The sequence below is a fragment of the Haliotis rufescens genome, unplaced genomic scaffold, assembly GCF_023055435.1.
Source record: "Haliotis rufescens isolate VD_foot unplaced genomic scaffold, xgHalRufe1.0.p SCAF_9, whole genome shotgun sequence".
NCBI classification, from domain to species: Eukaryota; Metazoa; Mollusca; class Gastropoda; order Lepetellida; family Haliotidae; genus Haliotis; species Haliotis rufescens.
In genome coordinates, this window is record NW_025964383.1 from 32,765,782 (window position 1) to 32,789,820 (window position 24,039).

General features: G+C 42.2%; 2 protein-coding genes across 3 annotated transcripts in view; both read right to left on the bottom strand.

Annotated features, from left to right (window-relative positions):
• The window catches only part of LOC124111151 (ras-related protein Rap-2c-like), a 43,060-nt gene that overhangs the window by 7,930 nt on the left and 11,091 nt on the right, over nucleotides 1–24,039 (bottom strand). The gene's annotated exons all lie outside the window — the stretch shown is intronic.
• LOC124111168 (proline-rich extensin-like protein EPR1) lies at nucleotides 13,127–19,727 on the bottom strand. Its single transcript, XM_046470785.2, has 2 exons — nucleotides 19,687–19,727; nucleotides 13,127–15,041 (listed from the first exon to the last, which is right to left on the bottom strand). Exons 1-2 carry the CDS (start codon nucleotides 19,725–19,727, stop codon nucleotides 13,127–13,129), a joined length of 1,956 nt encoding a protein of 651 aa, XP_046326741.2.

Consider the following 24,039-nt stretch of genomic DNA (forward strand, 5'->3'; position numbering starts at 1 on the left):
TTCATGATGCATGAAGTGAGTGTGAGTGAGTGAGTATGGTTTTACACCACTTTTAGAAATATTCCAGCAATATCATGGCAGGGGACACCAGAAATTGGCATTGGTCATTGGTTTAAACTACTTAAGTAGACTGACATTTAGTTCCAGAAAAAAGAAATATCATTTAAGAATACATTTCTACAAAATAAACAAATACAATCCAATGAACCCCACCAGAATCCTTAATTTCAGCCTAGAGCTGAGGCAGTCTAGACTTGCCAAATCATCAAATCATTCTAGAGTTGAGGTTGGACTCCTTTTTCAATCTATTCTCTCAGGACTGGGAGACAGACTACAACTACAGTGAGTGAGTGAGTGAGTGAGTGAGTGAGTGAGTGAGTGAGTGAGTGAGTGAGTGAGTGAGTGAGTGAGTGAGTGAGTGAGTGAGTGAGTGAGTGAGTGAGTGAGTGAGGTTTTACGCGGCTTTTAGCAAAATTCCAGCAATATCACGGTGGGGGACACCAGAAATGGGCTTCACACATGTTGGGAATCGAACCTGGGTCTTCAGCTAGCGAACGCTTTAACCATTTGGCTACCCGACCACCCCACTACATTTTGGAGCCAAGATATCTCCCATGTCAACTCCTGTAAGCAATAGTAATGATATTATTACACACACGTTCACTTCTAAGCCATAAACACTATGGGACTCTGAGATCAGTCCATGCCTTCAACACTACAGTAAACTACGGTTATAACAAACTCAAAGGGACCACTAATTTTAGTTCGTTATAACAGTAGTTCATTATAAGCATATATACAGCTTATACACATATGTCCGGGATTAAAAAATAGGTTTGTTATATCAGTCAGTTCGTTATAAGTGTGTTTGTTATAACCGTAGTTTACTGTATTAATATTTCATCTTGTGCCATATATTAACATAAACAGCAGGAATTAAAAACAAATTTTCTGATAATCTCAATTATAGTCCAAATTTGTGAAATTTAAGATCAGCGAGTCTTTAAACCAACCACTAAGTACATTAAAGGATTCAAAGATATGTTAATGTTTTCAGAAACAGACACGTTTCTCAAAGGTATGATATAAATAAAACCATTACAATCCACAGGTAATAATAACCATATTTTATTCACAGGGTCAGGATTTCTATTCAAGTCTATCAGGCCTTTACTAACGAGATGTTTAATGAAGAAAAGTAGGTCAAGTACCACAGCATGAGCCTGAAGACAATTTCTGAAATGTGTGAAATATTTCACACCTGTGAACACCTGTGAACACCCACACACTTACTACACACTTAGACCATCCAACCTGTTACAGCTGCAGCTGATGTCATAGTGGATGTATTTATTCCACTCCCTAGACGCGATAAAACTCTCATTTGGTATTAACAATACAAGGCCAGAGCAACTTAATCACTAGTTCTATAAATCAGCCTGTCACTCCTTAGCTGTCTTCCCATGCCCCAACACAATATTCTGTAACAGGAAATAATCATGGCTTGGACTCTTAGATCTCAACGTTTACAGTGACAATGACATCTTGACTGTTTGTTCTCCCGATTGCTCCACCAAAGACTTCACCAGCGACATCACCAAAAGAAAAAGATATAAGGATAAGGATCTATACAGAAACACCTTCATGTTTTACTGGGAATGGTATCATTATGTTTTACTGGGAATGGTACCTTCATGTTTTACTGGGAATGGTATCTCCATGTTTTACTGGGAATGGTATCTTCATGTTTTACTGGGAATGGTATCATTATGTTTTACTGGGAATGGTATCATCATGTTTTACTGGGAATGGTATCTTTATGTTTTACTGGGAATGGTATCTCCATGTTTTACTGGGAATGGTATCTTCATGTTTTACTGGGAATGGTACCTTCATGTTTTACTGGGAATGGTATCTTCATGTTTTTACTTGGAATGGTATCTTCATGTTTTACTTGGAATGGTATCATAATGTTTTACTGGGAATGGTATCATCATGTTTTACTGGGAATGGTATCTTCATGTTTTACTGGGAATGGTATCTTCATGTTTTACTTGGAATGGTATCTCAATGTTTTACTGGGAATGGTATCGTCATGTTTTACTGGGAAAGGTATCATCATGTTTTACTGGGAATGGTATCGTCATGTTTTACTGGGAATGGTATCTTCATGTTTTACTGGAAATGGTATCATCATGTTTTACTGGGAATGGTATCATCATGTTTTACTGGGAATGGTATCTTCATGTTTTACTGGGAATGGTATCATTATGTTTTACTGGGAATGGTATCATCATGTTTTACTGGGAATGGTATCATTATGTTTTACTGGGAATGGTATCTTCATGTTTTACTGGGAATGGTATCTTCATGTTTTACTGGGAATGGTATCATCATGTTTTACTGGGAATGGTATCATCATGTTTTACTGGGAATGGTATCATTATGTTTTACTGGGAATGGTATCATTATGTTTTACTGGGAATGGTATCTTCATGTTTTACTGGGAATGGTATCGTCATGTTTTACTGGAAATGTTATTCTTCGACTGACTGTGGACAATATGGACTGACTGTGGACAATTTGGACTGACTATGGACAATATGGACTGACTGGACAATACATTTAGACTGTGGACAATATGGACTGACTGTGGACAATTCATTTAGACTGTGGACAATATGGACTGACTGTGGACAATATGGACTGACTGTGGACAATATGGACTGACTGTGGACAATATGGACTGGCTGTGGACAATATGGACTGACTGTGGACAATACATTTAGACTGTGGACAATACATTTAGACTGTGGACAACATGGACTGACTGTGGACAATACATTTAGACTGTGGACAATACATTTAGACTGTGGACAACATGGACTGACTGTGGACAATACAGATAGACTGTGGACAATATGGACTGACTATGGACAATACATTTAGACTGTGGACAATACATTTAGACTATGGACAATATGGACTGACTGTGGACAATACATTCAGACTGTGGACAATATGGCCTGACTGTGGACAATACATTTAGACTGTGGACAATATGGACTGACTATGGACAATACATTCAGACTGTGGACAATATGGCCTGACTGTGGACAATATGGGCTGACTATGGACAATACATTTAGACTGTGGACAATACATTCAGACTGTGGACAATATGGACTGACTGTGGACAATACATTCAGACTGTGGACAATATGGACCAGGAGGGTTAAAAATACATCCAAATTACCAAATATCTGTGGAAATGAGTTACTAAAACAACAAAGACAACTGTTTAAGACAATTTGCTAACAAACCATTGACATTCCACTTAAAACTGTTACATACCGCAACTGGCCATAATATCTGGCTTGACAGCATATTCACAGCCATGAAGTCTTAACAGGCTACCACAGTCACAGGCTATGTCAACTCTCAAACCTGTGACAAACACAGCACGGATGTGGCCAGGAATATACCGGGATGCGACCAGGATATTAGTATTCCCTCTGCCCCTTGTCTCCCCAGTAAACAAATTCAGACTTGACACATGCTCAACAATTTGCATTTCCAATTATACACATCTACGCAAGTCTCAATCAGCCATTGTTGGCAGCTCGCTATAGCATATGCTAATCAGGCACCGCATTTACCTGCCTTTCACAAGTTTATAGGCCTAAATGACTTCTTTTAAATGCTTTCATTTCCTGCAGTTGACATACACATCACAGGCTTTCTTCAAAGCGGCCCAAGTAAGCACTGAACCAACTCATAGGAGCTGCAGACCTGTAAAGATCAGGGTTAGAATGGTCTTCAGCAACCTGTGCTTGCTGTAAATGGTGACTATGATTAATGTAAGAGGCGACTAAAGGGATCGGGTGGTCAGGCTTGTATCCCAATTGCGTGGAATATTGCTGAATATCTTTAAAGAACAAACAAACCGATATAGGATATGTGTCCAGGAGTTTATACTGACAGTGTATGTATGTTCCTCATCTCAGTTTCTCTCGGAACCCTGTCAAACCACCTGTCCTCCCAAACTTTCCCCACCCTGTCTTCCCCACCCCTCCTGTCTCCCTCACCCCTCTGGTCTCCCCTCCCAATCCTGTCTCTCCCCACCCCCAAAAAAAAATAATAAAAAATCCTGTCTCCCCCACCTATCCTGTCTGGATCCCAACTCATCCCTTTCTCCCAAACGCTCCTGTCGCACCTACCTCTTCAGCAACACATGCTTGCCGTAAAAGGCAACTATCCTTGTCGTAAGAGGCGACTTACGGGATCGGTTGGTCAGGCTCGCTGACTTTGTTGATGCATGTCATCGATCCAAATTGTGTAGATCGATGCTCATGGTGTCAATCATTGGATTCTCTGGTACAGACTCGATTATTGTCGTCTTATAGCTTGAATATTGCTGAGTGCGGCGTTAAACAACAAACCAACAAACCAACCTATCTCCCCCAACCAACCTATTTCCCCAGCCTCTCCTGTCTCCCCTACCCCCCTGTCTCCCCTAACTGTCCTGTCTCCCCGACCCACTCCTGTCTCCCCACCCCACTTCTGTCTCTCCACCCCACTCCTGTCTCACCTAACTGTCCTGTCTCTCCACCCCCTTCTGTCTCCCCTAACCCTCCTGTCTCCCCACCCCACTCCTGTCTCCCCTAACTGTCCTGTCTCCCCCACCCCTCCTGTCTCCCCACCCCCTTCCTGTCTCCCCACCCCCCTCCTGTCTCCCCACCCCTCCTGTCTCCCCACCCCCTTCCTGTCTCCCCTAACTGTCCTGTCTCCCTACCACTCCTGTCTCCCCTAACCCTCCTGTCTCCCCACCCCACTCCTGTCTCCCTTAACTGTTTCTGTCTCCCCCACCCCTCCTGTCTCACTACCCCTCCTGTCTCCCCTAACTGTCCTGTCTCCCTACCACTCCTGTCTCCCCCACCCCTCCTGTCTCCCCACCCCTCCTGTCTCCCCACTCCACTCCTGTCTCCCCACCCACTTCCTGTCTCCCCTAACTGTCCTGTCTCCCCACCCCCCTCCTGTCTCCCCACTCCCTTCCTGTCTCCCCTAACTGTCCTGTCTCCCCACCCCTCCTGTCTCCCCACCCCCCTCCTGTCTCCCCACCCCTCCTGTCTCCCCTAACTGTCCTGTCTCCCCACCCCTCCTGTCTCCCCACCCCCCTCCTGTCTCCCTACCCCTCCTGTCTCCCCACCCCCTTCCTGTCTCACCTAACTGTCCTGTCTCCCCACCCCTCCTGTCTCCCCTAACTGTCCTGTCTCCCCACCCCTCCTGTCTCCCCACCCCCCTCCTGTCTCCCCACCCCTCCTGTCTTCCCACCCCCTTCCTGTCTCCCCTAACTGTCCTGTCTCCCCACCCCTCCTGTCTCCCCACCCCCCTCCTGTCTCCCCACCCCTCCTGTCTCCCCACCCCCTTCCTGTCTCCCCTAACTGTCCTGTCTCCCCCTTGTCTGTCCAGCATACCTGCCCCATGTACACATCACTCATCAATCTGGCCCCTGTACAAACAGATCCCACATTGCCTGGTCTGACACAGGACTGACAAGACAACAAGGTCAACCCACAGTGTGGTCATCTCACATACCATACATGATCATCCGTCAGGCCTCACCTCATTCAGTGTTGCATAGAGTGTCTGACCAACCGATGACCAACCCTGGACATGCTGGACACCAGGCTGCCTCGGGGCAATATCTCCATGACTATGCTTGTCCTCAGAGGCGACTAATGGGATTGGGTGGTCAGGTTCGCTGACTTGATTGATGCAGGTCATCGATCCCAATTGCGTGGATCGATGCTGATGTTATCAATCACTGGATTGTCTCGTCCAGACTCGATTATTTACAGACTGCCGTCATATGGCTGGAATATTGCTGAGTGCGGCGTTAAACAACAAACCAACCAACCAATCCTGTACAGGCACAGCATTCATGGGACTTTAAGGAAGAAGAGTTCCAGATAGTTACTCCAAGCTTGTAAGAGCTGATCAAATTAGGGGTTGAGAGATGACAACTACTGGATTGCTGGACTCCACTGTATTGAATACGTAACTGAGTTGAACATAAACCATTCTCTCACATGACCACAAAGTCTGAAGTATATTGACGGTATCCACGGCCAGTGGTGTCACAGATGCCTGAAGCAATGAAATATTGCAAAATTTTATGTGACGATATACTATGCAATACGCCTGCTGATGTATCGATTTTCAAACTGTAATATTTGTGAAGTTCAGTAATAATCCAGGATCATACTAGATCTACTTAGGCTAGCATTACCCTGCTGCGTATATACCGTAATTCCACATCTGAATGCCTAACACTGTTGGAAGGAGCATCAGTTCAACTGTCGCTAACTCAGTAACTGGTTGACAGTATCCACACACTGTCTGACAGCAACAGCCTCGTGTTAGCCGTGACACAATCCTACATTTATTTCTTGTTGTTCTCGAGTCACACCACAATTTTACCACCATACTGTTATTGTCCATATTTGATGCCAATAGCATAACAAAAATTCTGCTTCACGATCAATAAACTAGTCATTTAAAAAAAAGTAGAAAAAAGACTATCTCCCCTATTTGAAGATAATCTGATATAGGATTTATATAATTTTTTGGACTTAGAAGAAACATGCATACCAAAGTCTCAGTAACCAGATCAAACTCAGAATGCAAAGCCAGTTATGAACTATACTCACTGTGGGCTTATATTATACATCCTAATTGACTTTCCCCACTGCAACCCCTATGATTGTGGGTTCGATTCCCGGTTCGCCCTAATCATGTTTCTAGGTTTCTGGTGCTCATGGGTGTCACCGAAATGATAAACGTCTGAGACCTGCATCACTTTGGGCTTTCCTCCCACATTAAGCTGACATGCCATGATATAACTGGAATACTGTTAAAAGCAGCGTTAAACCCAACTCACTCACTCACTCACTCCACTGCAACCAATGCTCTAATGATGCAACATTTACACACTCATGTGTCCAGCAGTGAAGTGTGCTGGCTGAATCACAAGAGCAAGTCTGGGTGGGAGTAGAATACACACCAATAGTCCAATACATTTCAAGCCGGTAACGGATGCATGAGACCAACCAAAACAAACATACTGACATCTGGGGTGGTCCTTGGGAACCTACGAACCAGGGCCCTGAGCCACGAAGCGACCATAATGCCCCGATTGTCGTAAGTCTATTCTAAAGTAAGTTACGATCAGCTTAGAGCTACAACTGCTTGGTCAAATGGAGAACAGGAGTACAACTAGGGTACATATCACAGGTATATTAACTATGCAATAGGATACAATTGTGATACAGTCTCTGCCAAAATCTCTTGAGACTACTAGCCCAAACTTGGCTCCTAGCATCATTTTCAGTTGAGTGTATTGTTATTAAGTGGAATATTATTATTGACTGAGCTTCGGAGACCGGACAGCATTTTACTAAACTCGGGCTTCAACTAGTGGCTATAGTCAAAGACTGATGATGTAGTATTGCTACGTGACGACTAGACAAAGGACATAGCCATGATGGAAGGGGTGGAAAGACATTTGGCTTCATCATGTCAATGTAACTTGATATTTTTCCGCAGGACTTAATCATGTTAATCCATTATATTGATATTTCAATTAAATAGTGTGGTCATAAAAACAAGTTTAATAAATATTAATAACAGGAAATGAAAAAAGAAACTGAAAACAGGGGAATAATTTATTCAACCTTAGCATTGCACTTCTTTCAAATTATAAAACTTCAAAGCCAGAGAATAATTAGTCAAGGTCATCTGCTGAAGCGGATTCCAAGGCAAAATTAGTGAAGAATATCACATGAACAGGACACTAAAAATGAGGGGTGACACCAGGTGATTGAAAAAAGATTCACTCCACCAGTAGCCCCCCCCCCCCCCGACTCACAGAATTTGCCTCAGCAAACAATGATTAATCAACACAATGTGTGTTTCTTTTTCAATAGCTACATACCTTGAAATAATTCTTTGATAACATATCATATGAATTTTTTCACCAGGTTGTTTGCTTTGTTTTTCATAGGTGCAGCCTTAAGTCTAAAGTGTCATTGATCCAGGTCTCAATGATTTTTCCACGCCTTCCTAGTAACAAACAGATCTGACACATTTGATACAAACATATCCAATAAACTCCAAAGCAAGTCTACAATACTAGCCAAGTCTAGATTTCTTTCAGACTGAAAATATAGAGATTATCTGGGACCCTGTCTATTAAATATCTAAGGACAATTTAACCCAAAGAAGTTTCAAATATTTTCATTTCAGAGACTACATAAAGTATATATTCTTGAATGAAAGTATTATCGAAACATCTGAATTTACCTCCCAGACTATACAAAACCCCTGGGGTTAGAAAACATACATCTCATCACTATTTAACATGTTAAAACAACACAAACTCTCCAAAAAAGACGTAATGTAAAACAACTTGTCAGTCTTAAGTCCTGGTCTAACAGTTGAGACCTGCATCACAGCTTTGCACATACAGTGTAATTACTTGGTGACATTTTTGCTAAGTGAGTGAGTGAGTTGAGTTTAATACCACTTTGAACAGTATTTCACTGATATCACAGCATTCACAGCAAAATGCAGCGTCAGTTCTCAAAAATAAATAAGTCAACAATAATAACTTGACAGCTTCTATATTCATTAACACACAAAAACCTATAGACATCAATACACTGTGCAACAATGCAACACACACCGGCCTATAGCCTTTAATACATTGGTTTCATTATATTGTGACTGCTTTCTTTGTTGTATTGCAAGGCGCTGCAATTCGCTGTGCAGAGTTGCGTCCCCTGGGCACGCCAGAAACCTATGATTGTTGGTTTGAATCCCGGATCGCCCCGATAATGTTTCTAGGTTTGTCAGCACCATACCCGTGCTCGTGGGTTTCACCGAAGTGGTAAACGTCTGAGACCTGCATCACTTCGGGCTTTCCTCCCACATTAAGCTGACACGCCATGATATAACTGGAATACTGTTAAAAGCGGCGTTAAACCAAACTCACTCACTTAATAATATGACAAACCAAGAAAAAAAGTATTACTTCTTTGTAAGCCCATATTTAACCTTTCACATTGTCAGGACCTTCCATGCCGTACCATGCCAACGGCCATATATTTTACACAAGTAATTTGCAATGTGCTATGAATTACATCTTATGGGTTTATGGGTTTTAACATAGTCAAATGAAAATTTTGACTTTCTCTAAAAAAACGCTTCAAATGGTCATGGGTATTTTACAATATTTTCCGGAAATGACTATTTTTTATTGTTTATTTTTATATATCTGCTGTACCCTTGAGTGAGATGTTAATACACATATCTGTCTGTCCGGCTTCTAACTACTAATACACACCTGGAAACAGTTTAGCACAGTAAGTAGTTCTGACTGACAAAAACATCTTGCATCAGATGACTCATTAAACATATGACCGGAAGCATTTGGGATGAAAATCATGTCAAATACACAGGATTCCAGTGTAATATGAAATCCTCAAATTAAACATTCTCTACAATCTTAAACATGTTCATTTCTAGTCCCCAATCCCCCAAAACAGGATAGATATATCAAAAATCACTAAACTACTAAAATATTTTGTACCTTCAAAACATGGAAAGCGTGACTAGCCCATTGAGCCACTATCACTATAATCCTAACATGCCTTTGGGTACACTGCCGTTATCACTATTCCGGCTAGTACACTTGCTAGGTTAATTTCTACCTGTATGTACTGTAGTTTAGTAAAGTTCTTCAGTCAGTAAAGGAACATGGCCTTCAATGAACATCTTCAAAAGTGTCCTAATTTCATGCCATGCTTCAGCCCACGTCTACTTTCTTGTCTCCCAATATGATTACCGGCATAAATATTTAACTTCAAGTCAACGAGCCAGACCATTCATATATTGAGCTAATTCTATGTTTGTCCTTAGGGCTGCAAATGAAAGAAATGTCTTATATTCCTCTTAGCTGATGTATCCCATCCCTCTGACTTTCATCAGTTCTTGAGAACTTTGTTTCAAGCACGTGTAGGGTTTTGAGTGAGTGAGTTGGGTTTAATTAAGCTTAAAACAATATTTCAGTCACATCATGGCGTGTGAGCTTCATGTGGGAGGAAAGCCCGAAAATATGCAGGTCTTAGAAGTTTACCACTACTATGGGGCAAATTGCAATACTTTAGGTGATTTGGCCACACAGCCACAGCCACACACACACACACAGACAGACAGACACAGACACAGACACAGACACAGACACAGACACAGACACAGACACAGACACACACACACACACACACACACACACGCGCGCGTGCAGTAAAAAGAACCACAATTTAAAGTCATGCCCCCCTGTTTTTTCCCGACTAGATAGAGAAAATTGAAGCATGTACTATGTACCATACTAATTGATGCCTTCTTATTGTCCCATCTTAATAAATAGCTTCTGTGGCAATGAATTATTAATTGAATATAGATGAAGAAAGACAAGTTCTAGTGCACTAATTGTAATAAAGAAGTTGTTCATCCATAGAACTTGTCTTTCTTCATCACACCAACTTCTAAATGCCACTGAAAGAAGTGAGTATAGATACTCTTAATTTGTATCGATGCAGCATCAACATTAAACATTTACCGACACGTCAACATCAGGATCTACTCTGACAGTGTTATCCATTGGTTGCTGCTGTGGTACTTGACTCTAGGGATCCCTAAGGTTGAAGTCATCTTGAGACTCTTGGAAACAGGAGAAGGTGATGAGGAGTGGGAGGGCGTGGCGTGCCCCATATCCATGATAAGCCCAAGTGTTGACCGTTTGTTTGTATAGCACAAAATTTGCCATAACCTGCCATGCACTATTATAAACTGAATGGGTTCTGTCACAAAGACTGTTCAGTGTCCCGGGCTTTCAAATATGTATCAAAGTGTGCAAGACCTGTTTCATTGCTCCCCAGCTGATACTTCTTATATTCATCTAAAGGTCACAAACTTGTCTAAAGCAGAAAATATACAAAGTGGTTTAGGGGGAATTCTGAAGATATATTTTGTTGTAGAAAAATAAGAGATTTTATTGTAAAAATTGGAATTTGAAAAAAACCCACCTCCACCCCTCAAATCTGGATGGTTGGCATTTCAGTTCTCATATTATGATCAAGGTACAACATATTGAATGCACTGACTCATGGTGTACCATTCCTGCCCAACAACAGAGAGTCGATGCCAGCACCTCACTCTAACCTTGTAGCCTAGTGGTTAAAGCGTTCGCTCGTCACACCAAAGACACGGGTTCGATTCCCCACATGGGTACAATGTGTGAAGCCCATTTCTGGTGACCCCCGCCGTGAAATTGCTGGAATATTGCTTGAAGCGGCGTAAAACCATATTCACTCACTCACTCTAACCTTGACAGAGTGAGTGAGTGAGTTGGGGTTAACACCGCTTTTAACAGTATTCCAGTTATGTCATGGCGTGTCAGCTTAATGTGGGAAGAAAGCTTGAAGTGATGTAGGTCTCAGACATTTACCACTTCTGTGAAACCCACGAGCACAGGTATGGTGCTGACAAACCTAGAAACATAATCGGGGCGAACTGGGATTCGAACCCACAATCATAGGTTTCTGGAGTGCCCAAGGGACGCAACTCTGCACAGAGAATCGTGGCGCCTTAGAAGACTGGGCCACCCGTGCCCCCCTCTCCAACCTTGAACCATTCTTGCCAAACAACAGAGACTCTATGCCAGCACCTCACTCTAACCTTGAACCAGAAAATGCCACAACATCGTAAGTCGTGAATTTCATCTGCTTCGCCACACCTATGATGTATCCCTTCACAGACAAACACTCATTATCTTTATCTAGGACTAGTTGTCAGGAATATTCCGTCAAGTGTAAATACATCCACGATGAAGGCCAGTGAGAGATACATTCAGGAAATGCTTGTCACACAACTAGTGTTTACATAACTAGCTCTGTAAGCAGGCTTCAGTTGAATGTGTGCCTCTGGCCAACACTGAAGGCAGGGAGTGATGCTGGCTGTCACCTCACACCAAAGAATCACAAAATATTTTATATGCTTATACTGAAGTCTTGATCAGCAGGGCATTAATTGTTTGATTGTTTGTTGTTTAACGCCGCACTCAGCAATGATCCAGCTATACGATGGCAGTCTCTAAATAATCAAGTCTGGACCAGACAATCCAGTGATTGACATCATGAGCATCAATCCACAAACTTTTTGGATACAATGACATGCATCAGCCAAGACTGTGAGCCTGACCATCCGATCTTGTTTGTCACGCTTAGGGGCGGTTGGGTAGCCTGGTGGTTAAAGCGTTTGCTTGTCACGCTGAAGACCCGGGTTCGATTCCCGATATGGGTACAATGTGTGAAGGCCATTTCTGGTGTCCCCCGCCGTGATATTGCTGGAATATAGCTAAAAGCGGCATAAAACCATACTCACTCACAAATCACCTCTTTCGACAGATTTAAAAGAAAGAGCTGAGTTAATTACTGCTACTGCCAGCCAGCAAATGCTCCAGGAAGTGGATGGTACAGCAGTTCAAGTCCCTGTTTCACAATTCATAAAGATTAAGCTCAGTGTCAGACTGAAGGCAATTCCTAAACTAAATTAACATCTAAATGCTGTGACTGATAGTATCTTAATGAAAATGTTTCTATTTCCCGATGAGAGAAAACCCTCACAAACCAGATGTTTGAAACATTGTAAGAAATAAAACATGATCACTTTACACGCTTAGGTCTTAGGTCACTTTCAGAATATTTTCTGCATATCAAAATCATACAGTGAATAAAGTTGTTGCGGAAAAGGTAAGTGATACTGGATTTTTCTCCATTCGGTGATCATGTGACCAAGTGACCAAGGACCAAACGGCTACTGTCGAACTCATCAGGTGACCTAGATTGGTCATTGGTTTATTGAATTTTTTTTTGTTTAACGCCACACTGAGCAATATTCCAGTTATATGATGGCGGTCTGTAAATAATTGAGTCTGGACCAGACCATTTAGTGATTGACATCATAGTCGCCTCTTGTGGCAAGCATGGGTTGCTGAAGACGTATTCTACAGATGGTGGAGATCTGGGTAGATCTGGGTAGATCTGGGTGGTGGAGATCTGGGTAGATCTGGGTGGTGGAGATCTGGGTGGTGGAGATCTGGGTAGATCTGGGTGGTGGAAATCTGGGTGGTGGAAATCTGGGTAGATCTGGGTGGTGGAGATCTGGGTAGATCTGGGTGGTGGAGATCTGGGTGGTGGAGATCTGGGTAGATCTGGGTGGTGGAAATCTGGGTGGTGGAAATCTGGGTAAATCTGGGTGGTGGAGATCTGGGTAGATCTGGGTGGTGGAGATCTGGGTAGATCTGGGTGGTGGAGATCTGGGTAAATCTGGGTGGTGGAGATCTGGGTAGATCTGGGTGGTGGAGATCTGGGTAGATCTGGGTGGTGGAGATCTGGTCGGTGGAGATCTGGGTAAATCTGAGTGGTGGAGATCTGGGTGGTGGAGATCTGGGTAGATCTGGGTGGTGGAAATCTGGGTAGATCTGGGTGGTGGAGATCTGGGTAGATCTGGGTGGTGGAGATCTGGGTAGATCTGGGTGGTGGAGATCTGGTCGGTGGAGATCTGGGTAAATCTGGGTGGTGGAGATCTGGGTGGAAACTTGGTGGTGGAGATCTGGGTAAATCTGAGTGGTGGAGATCTGGGTGGTGGAGATCTGGGTAAATCTGAGTGGTGGAGATCTGGGTGGTGGAGATCTGGGTAGATCTGGGTGGTGGAAATCTGGGTGGTGGAAATCTGGGTGGTGGAGATCTCGGTAGATCTGGGTGGTGGAGATCTGGGTGGTGGAGATCTGGGTAAATCTGGGTGGTGGACATCTGGGTGGTGGAGATCTGGGTAAATCTGGGTGGTGGAGATCTGGGTGGTGGAGATCTGGGTGGTGGAGATCTGGGTAGATCTGGGTGGTGGACATCTGGGTAAATCTGGGTGGTGGAGATCTGGTTGGTGGAGATCTGGGTAAATCTGGGTGGTGGAGATCTGGGTAAATCTGGGTGGTGGACATCTTGGTAAATCTGAGTGGTGGAGATCTGGGTGGTGGAGATCTGGGTGGTGGAGATCTGGGTGGTCGAGATCTGGGTAAATCTGGGTGGTGGACATCTTGGTAAATCTGAGTGGTGGAGATCTGGGTGCTGGAGATTTGGGTGGTGGAGATCTGGGTGGTGGAGATCTGGGTAAATCTGGGTGGTGGAGATCTGGGTGGTGGAGATTTGGGTAAATCTGGGTGGTGGAGATCTGGGTGGTGGAGATTTGGGTAAATCTGGGTGGTGGAGATCTGGGTGGTGGAGATCTGGGTGGTGGAAATCTGGGTGGTGGAGATCTGGGTGGTGGAGATCTGGGTGGTGGAGATCTGGGTAGATCTGGGTGGTGGAGATCTTGGTGGTGGAGATCTGGGTGGTGGAGATCTGGGTGGTGGAGATCTGGGTGGTGGAGATCTGGGTGGTGGAGATCTTGGTAGATCTTGGTAGATCTGGGTGGTGGAGATCTGGGTAAATCTGGGTGGTGGAGATCTGGGTGGTGGAGATCTGGGTGGTGGAGATCTTGGTAGATCTGGGTGGTGGAGATCTGGGTAAATCTGGGTGGTGGAGATCTGGGTGGTGGAGATCTGGGTGGTGGAGATCTTGGTAGATCTTGGTAGATCTGGGTGGTGGAGATCTTGGTAGATCTGGGTGGTGGAGATCTGGGTGGTGGAGATCTGGGTGGTGGAGATCTTGGTAGATCTTGGTAGATCTGGGTGGTGGAGATCTTGGTAGATCTGGGTGGTGGAGATCTGGGTGGTGGAGATCTGGGTGGTGGAGATCTTGGTAGATCTTGGTAGATCTGGGTGGTGGAGATCTGGGTAAATCTGGGTGGTGGAGATCTGGGTGGTGGAGATCTGGGTGGTGGAGATCTGCGTGGTGGAGATCTGGGTTGTCCTATCTGGGGTACTATTGCAATACAATTGCTATAGTGAAATAGTCCCTATAGTCAGCCCTCGTACACAAATGGAATGCTGTATCCAGGGAGATGAGACAGAGCCATCAGCATTGACTGCTAACTCAACAGATCCACTGCACTAGTTGTGTGAGAGACGCGTGTAATACCCCGCATAATGGGTTAACAGGCGGTAGTTGGGGTCCAATCAGCTGATCCTATCTCGCAGATAATGTCGTCATTACCACCATGGTGAAATGACCCAACCGCAGATCCAATTATACTAATTTGTTGAAGCTAGTAAAGTCAAAATAAGGAGATTCCAGCCACTATGTCGAATTTTTTTCCTGACTTGTTCCAATATCCACTGAAGTATCATTCTCTCTTTGTGTCAGGAATGATTGGGACAAGTGTAGGTGCTATGCAGTATTAGCTTATTTGGATCACCATATAATACAGACACTGACTACTTTCCTTGATAGTCAGGCCATTCAACTGGCAAACCTGCTTCCATGGAATCATACTCAGACTCCCTGAACCTCAATCGAAACATAATCTGATTTAATCGAAAAAAAATAAATTATGCTTCAGACTGATGAAAATAAATAAAATTGCCTGCCACAAAAATTACATCGTTGCAGGCTCAGTTTTAAAAAACAAAATATCTGGTTCTCGATACAAAATCCGAGGTCCCCCAGAATATCAAATGGTCGGTGCCTAAGTAAGTTGGTCCCCTCCATCCCACTCGTATCCCCCATCATCCTACTCGTATCCCCCATGGGGGGGTTCTTTAGCAAGTAGGTCAACTCGATCCTATACGTATCCCCCATGGGGGTTCCTTAGCTTGTACAGACTTGTATGGCCTTGAAAAGAAAGGGGTCAAATGTAATAAATGTTTTATAGTAAACTCTCTTAGTACAGTACACGTTCTTGTACTTTTTGGGGTGAAGCCTAATCCAAGATTCAAACCCATACTTTTCAGACTTAACACCGAATCACCAGCACAAAATACCCACTCACCCACCAAGTCCAAGACCTACAAAAAGTACTAAAATTAAAACTTTACAAAGAAAGAGTAATCCCAGATTGAACATGTGTTACATAGAATCCCTGTCCATTCCCTCATAGAGGTTCTTTAGTAAGATCATTTGTTAGTTGTTTAATGCCACACATGAGACAATATCATGGGCATTGATCCACACAATTGGGATCGATGACATGCATCAACCAAATCTGAGAGCCTGACCACCCGATCCTGTTAGTCACCTCTAGCGACGAGCATGGGTTGCTGAAGACCAACTCTTACTGAGTGAGTGAGTGAGTGAGTTTGGTTTTGCGCCGCTTTTAGCAATATTCCAGCAATATCACGGCGGGGGACACCACAAATGGGCTTCACACATTGTACCTATGTCGGGATTCGAACCCGGGTCTTCGGCGTGACGAGCGAACGCTTTAACCACTAGGCTACCCGACCGCCCCTAACTCTTACTGAGACCTTCACGGGTCCTTAAGTAAGTAGGCCCACTGTTAACCATGGTTATCCCCAGCAAGGGTTTCACATACCAAGTGTTTACGGCCCATGTCCCACCACCCAGTGCTTAATGTGTCCTAATTCCATATGAATCAAATCCCAACCTACTTCACACTAAAGCCAACAATAACCAGCTTGATCAATTAAATTGAGTAGTTTTTTAAATAATTTGAACACCAAACAAGACGTGAGTGAGTGAATATGGTTTTACGCCGCTTTTAGCAATATTCCAGCAATATCACGGCAGGGGACACAAGAAATGGGCTTCACACATAGTACCCATGTCGGGAATCGAACCTGGGTCTTCGGCGTGACAAGCGAACGCTTTAACCTCAAGGCTACCCAACCGCCTCCCAAACAAGACAGTAGGCAAGTGACCCATAAGTGTTGCCTGCCCATCTTCAAAGTTACCTGTCTGCATTCAGAAATGATACATATTGAAAAATCACACAAAAAATTATAGAAAAAACGTGTCTTGATTCAGTTGAAATAATGCAAACAACTACGTGAGAATGGCAAGAGTCAACAGAAGATGAGAAAGCCCCCGGCCCCCACAATAGCAAAAGGCAGCACTTAAGCCCCTGGTTAATACATGTACACAGTTGGGATGAAAAATCTTTCACAGTTTTCACAGGTATACTCCAGATATGAAATACAGATGGACAAACAGACCAGATGATGCCTATAATAAATCTGAATGAAATTGAAACCGTAAGCAGTCTTAAAATTATCTGCCAGTCAGTTGGGCAGGTAGAGGAAAATTTCATGCAGCCCGACAGATAAGTTACCAGACACGGGCAAGCAGGCAGGCAGTTATTTCGGACACTGATTGAGTAATTTTAAGTACCGTATTCGACGTAATAAGCGCCCAGGGCGCTCTAAAAATTAGAAATAGGGGGCTCTTATTAAAATATTATTTTGGTGGGAAAAAAAAAGAGTTGAAAGATACATCTCGTGTTCATGTATGACAGATACATTTTTCCAGAATTTAATTGCCCATAATTAAGGTTACATATAACACCTGAGTGTGTATCATACACAAATAAATAAGTCGTCTGAACATTGATCAATCGGAAGGGGTGGTAATTGGGATTGTTCACCAGCCAATATATTAGCAAATATCGCTGTTGGCGCTTATTAGAGCGGAGCACTTATTAGGTCGAATACGGTAATTATTATTTTACTGATAACAAAATGTGTATGTGGCGATCATCATGCTTATCACGACATTTGTAACACAACATAAGCGCGCTATTTCTGATGTTTAGTGGAGGCATCACACAGACGCTAAAACCAGAATAAACATAACAATGAGCATAAGCATACAACTATGTATAGATTTATCCTTATCAAAGAAGAACAGGAAGGATAAGTGGAGAATTCCTTATTTGGAAGGAAATGTCGCCATAACAACAACAATGACCCATGGCAGGGACACATTTCCCACGTATGTGTCATCTAATGGCCGTCTCAATAGAAACAGAATGAAGCTGACTTTCTAATCACCGATCATTAAATCGTGTCATGCGGCTTCAAACAGGTTTATGACCATGTTTTTTAATCTCAACCAATTATGACAAATCATGTTTTGGATGAAGTGGCGATTTTAACGTCATGCTATGCAGACGCAAACATGAGGCAATTCTTTTGTTTAAATTTATTAAGTGATCTGCCAACAGTCAACCAAAAAACACAAAAGAGTAAAAATAGAGAAGCATGAGTTGTTTCAGTCTGCTAAATGCAATGTTAACACAAAACCAAATGTGCTCAAAATGTAAATTTTAACTGCAAATGTTCTCAAAATGTACATTTAAACTGCAAATGTGCTCAAATTGTACATTTAAACTGCAAATGTGCTCAATATGTAAATTTAAACTGCAAATGTTCTCAAAATGAACATTTAAACTGCAAATGTGCTCAAAATGTAAATTTAAACTGCAAATGTGCTCAAAATGTAAATTTAAACTGCAAATGTGCTCAAAATGTACATCTAAACTACAGATGTGCTCAAAATGTACATTTTAACTACAGATGTGCTCAAAATGCACATTTAAACTGCAAATGTGCTCAAAATGTACATTTTAAAAGCAAATGTGTTCAAAACATACATTTAAAATGCAAATGTGCTCAAAATGTACATTTGAAAAGCAAGACCAACGAGACCTTATCAAACACTGCACATGTAGTATTAGTAACATTGTTAATATTTGATGAATAAAACAATACATCTGAAATGCAATTCTGATTTGTCTTTTTCCTACCTAATATGCTGGGGATTTATCTAAGATTTCAAACTAAGAGCCTTTGGCAAGCTTATAGAGGAAAAATTGTTATTTTGTTCAAAATTAGGAGTTCTTACAAGTTCCTCTTTTCTGAAACTTCAAAGGTAGTTTAACACTGTATATTTACATTAAATTCAATAATGCAAAAATAAACAATGAAGCCTCTTCCTCGTTCCACTATCAGTGAAATCAGTGAAACCCAACAAAGCCATCACTTTAGATAGAACTATACCAACATGGAATGGAACAACATTGTAATACCATCTTGGGAATTCTGGCTGACATTTGCTGCAGACCTGGGGCTGAATATCTGTGGGGGGGGGGGGCTCTAGGGATCTAGATAAATCCCTGCCTGCCTTAATACTTATAGTAGCCTGACCTAAAATTAATGAAAGGGCAAATGGCTTTTAATTATATCATTTCCATTTTTTGTCGAAATATTAAGGTCGGGACTGAACAACTCGTCTATATTATGATATTAGTTGATGACTTTATGACATCCTAAAATATCATTTCATAGTTTTGCTGCTATAATTATTATTCTTTACAAAGAAACAGAAAATTCTGATGCATGATTTTTAATCAATCATTAATTACTTTTGCAAACCAATGATCAGTTTTGAAGTTTTAAACAATTTAAGCTAAGGGACATAACTCCACACAGCCAATATCCATATAGCGGGACACAGACCGCTAAGGTTACAAAATGGCCTCTATTCTGCAGCAGACCCAGGAAGACTTGGCTGGAGACATCACAGCCCATCTACACACCACTTAAGCCAGTAACCAGCTGGTGATCAGGGAATGTAGACTTGGTATAGTCATCGAGATGTCACCATGACATACCTGTCAGTGAGTTTGACAGCAGCAAATTGGTCCTCTAGCATACACTTTGTCACGTGACCACCAACTCCAGGATCGCAGCACCTTAGACCACTCAGCCACCTGGGCCCCAGGAGCATTAATGGATACTGGTCTACACATCAGTACCAGGTGAATTGGCAGCTTCAATAATGTTAATCTCGAAGCCGCCAGTATTTCAGTCCCAACACGGCTTGTCACCCAATCTTGGAGGTAGGCCCGAAGTGATGCAGAGCAATTATGTTTGCCATGTTGGTAAAATCCACAAGCACGAACATTGCGCTGAGAAACAAGGATTATTAACAGGGAAAATCTTAAGAGTGAGTGAGTGAGTGAGTTTGGTTTAACGCTACTTTTAACAGTATTACAGCAGCTTAATGTGGGAGCTAAGCCCGAAGTAATGCAGGTCTCAGACGTTTACCACTTCGGTGAAACCCATGGGCACGGGTATGGTGCTGACAAACCTAGAAACATAATTGGGACGAACCGGGATTCGAACCCACAATCATAGGTTTCTGGCGTGCCCAAGGGACGCAACTCTGGACAGCGAATCACAGCGCCTTAGACGACTGGGCCACCCGTGTCCCCGGAAAATCTTATGATTTGAACTCATGACTATCTAAACCTGGAATACAAGGGACACGATGCTACATAGAGAATGGTTGCACCAGTTTCTGGTGAAATGCCCATAGCAAGATATAGTATCGACGTATCAATGAATAAAAAAGAAGACTATGCAAACATCAATCAAGAAATAAATAAAAAACTGAACTTCATCATTTTTGCTCAATATATATATAAATAACAATTTGAAAATGCATATTCAATTTTTTTAAAGATTTGGCAAAATGGTCACTAGAATCATATTAAGTTGTTCTGTGTATTTAGGCACAAGATAATCAAACACAACAATCTTGTTCTACAGGTTCAAATCTCATTCAATGTTTGGAGACGGACGAGCACAAAAACATATCTTTTGAAGTTACAGTTGATCATGTGTTCTCAATGTGTCAGTATATATTCAATTAATGCCTGAACATATCTCTTAGCGCCATGCTGCAACACTGAAGAATGTCTTGTGTTTGGTGTACTTACCATGCTTACTTACTTACTTACTTACAACAATGCTTGTCGTAAGAGGCGACTAACGGGATCGGGTGGTCATCGATCCCAATTGTGTGGATCGATGTTCATGATATCAATCACTGGATTGTCTGGTCCAGGCTCGATTATTTATAGACCGCCGTCATATAGCTTGAATATTACTGAGTGCGGCGCTAAACAACAAACCAGACCAAATCAAAAACCAAAACTTAATTACTCTATTTATTCATGTTAAACTGCAGCATGGTATCTAAGTAGGCAAAAACAAGGACTGGTCGTCTCGGAGTCAGTATACTGTGTCTCGGTGGGGTATTCATGTTAAACTGCGACATTGTATCTCAATGGGCTGGCAGTATAAAACCAGCATTAGTCTGGACCAGTACAAGCAGCCAAACATAAACATGTGCATGCACATTCCTATGGAAGTGGTATAATCTTGGACGCGACGTTAAACCCCATTCCACCACCTCAAATGCATTGAAATGTAATTTGTCCATAGAAATGAGAATAAACAGTCTCTGAAAAGGTTTTAAAAAAAGGTATGTCCATAATCCCTGCCGATTTGTGTAGTGTTATTGACTGATGACATAATGATGTGCTAATGATCTTGTTCTCCCCTTTGCTGCAGGTGCTGACGAGACATCAAACAGGAGTTTCGGACTGCTCCTGGAATCCCCTGATCAATGGCTGCAAGCTGTTGTAACATAGCTTTCTATGCACATCCTACTATGGAACACATGAGGAAAAATCTAACAATAAACCACGGTGCCGTTATACAAAGCTATGTTAACATAGACTTACAGCAGTCGCAGTGCTAAGGTTGTTTTGTACAATGGCACCCTGGTACCTTTAGCTGGGGTAAAAAAAGGAAGAATTCCTGTGTTTCTGTACAGTGTTAATTACCTATTTGAGACTGGAAAATGTGAGTGAGTGAGTGAGTGAGTGAGTGAGTGAGTGAGTGAGTGAGTGCAATTTCTCTCTTCTCTTTACAGAGCTCGAATTAAGGAACTTTATTTAACATGCACCAGATTACGATAGAACATCAAACGCTAGTTGTACGTTGGTCAAACCAGGACTTGGGGGATTACAATAGAACATCAAACACTACCGTATTTTCTTGAGTATAGTGCACACTTTTTTTCCAAAAAACACAGCTGTGTAGCATTATACACGTATTATGAGTTTTGATGTTTTTCCCCCCATGGAAAGACATTACCGTGAGCACGTAACACCGGAAATACCATGTCAACAAATCCATACTGAAGTACGCAAATTATTCATGTAATTACACTGTCTGGCTATAAAAAGTGTTCTTTTTATATCTGGACTTATGTTTGTAACTTATTTCATTAATTTTATTCAAAATTCCTTTTAATATTGTTTTAATTAATTTCGGCGAAATTGTGTGTGAAGTGATCGGAAGATCGCAGAACTCACCGTTATTAACAGCAACCGAGGTCAGATTACCGCTATTGACGCCTTGAAACGAACTTAAGTTGACAAAGAATGGATACATATATCATAAATGCCATACTTTGAATCGTTTGTTTTTGTTGGACGATTCTATGTCAACACGTAATTCTCGCGAGCACGTGCACGGGAGCCTTGACGGTGAATGGTCAGACTGGTTCCATGTAAAAAATTATAGCCGGCAATAGCGATCAGCTGCTTCGCTTAGGGTTATTATTATTTTAAATATGTTTAGTAAAAGCTGCAACTAAATTAACAAGATATTGGAATATATTATTCCTGATAAAAAAAAAGTTTCAGATACAATTTTTGCCGATCCTTGCATTAAAAATACTGTAAAGTTATATCATTGGGTGTGTCTTGACTGAATCACCGGTAGATTCCAAGAAAACGTGTGTACAGCTGATTGCTGTGTCCGGCTTAGTTTACGAGTTATGGGTGCGCACTATACTCAAGAAAATACGGTAGTTGTACGTTGGTCAAACCTGGACTTGGGGGATTACAATAGAACATCAAACACTAGTTGTACGTTGGTCAAACCTGGACTTGGGGGATTACGATAGAACATCAAACACTAGTTGTACGTTGGTCAAACCTGGACTTGGAGGATTACGATAGAACATCAAACGCTTGTTGTACATTGGTCAAACCTGGTTTTGGGGGATTACGATAGAATATCAAACACTAGTTGTACGTTGGTCAAACCAGGACTTGGAGGATTACGATAGAACATCAAACACTAGTTGTACGTTGGTCAAACCTGGACTTGGAGGATTACGATAGAACATCAAACACTAGTTGTACGTTGGTCAAACCTGGACTTGGAGGATTACGATAGAACATCAAACACTAGTAGTACGTTGGTCAAACCTGGACTTGGGGGATTACGATAGAACATCAAACACTAGTTGTACGTTGGTCAAACCTGGACTTGGAGGATTACGATAGAACATCAAACACTAGTAGTACGTTGGTCAAACCTGGACTTGGGGGATTATGATAGAACATCAAACACTTGTTGTACGTTGGTCAAACCTGGACTTGGAGGATTACGATAGAACGTCAAACACTAGTTGTACGTTGGTCAAACCTTGACTTGGAGGATTACAATAGAACATCAAACACTTGTTGTACATTGGTCAAACCTGGTTTGGGGGGATTACAATAGAATATCAAACACTAGTTGTACGTTGGTCAAACCAGGACTGGGGGGATTATGATAGAACATCAAACACTAGTTGTACGTTGGTCAAACCTGGACTTGGAGGATTATGATAGAACATCAAACACTAGTTGTACGTTGGTCAAACCTGGACTTGGAGGATTACGATAGAACATCAAACACTAGTTGTACGTTGGTCAAACCTGGACTTGGGGGATTATGATAGAACATCAAACACTTGTTGTACGTTGGTCAAACCTGGACTTGGAGGATTACAATAGAACATCAAACACTAGTTGTACGTTGGTCAAACCTGGACTGGTGGGATTACGATAGAACATCAAACACTAGTTGTACGTTGGTCAAACCAGGACTGGGGGGATTACGATAGAACATCAAACACTTGTTGTACGTTGGTCAAACCTGGACTTGGAGGATTACAATAGAACATCAAACACTAGTTGTACGTTGGTCAAACCTGGACTGGTGGGATTACGATAGAACATCAAACACTAGTTGTACGTTGGTCAAACCAGGACTGGGGGGATTACGATAGAACATCAAACACTAGTTGTACGTTGGTCAAACCTGGACTTGGAGGA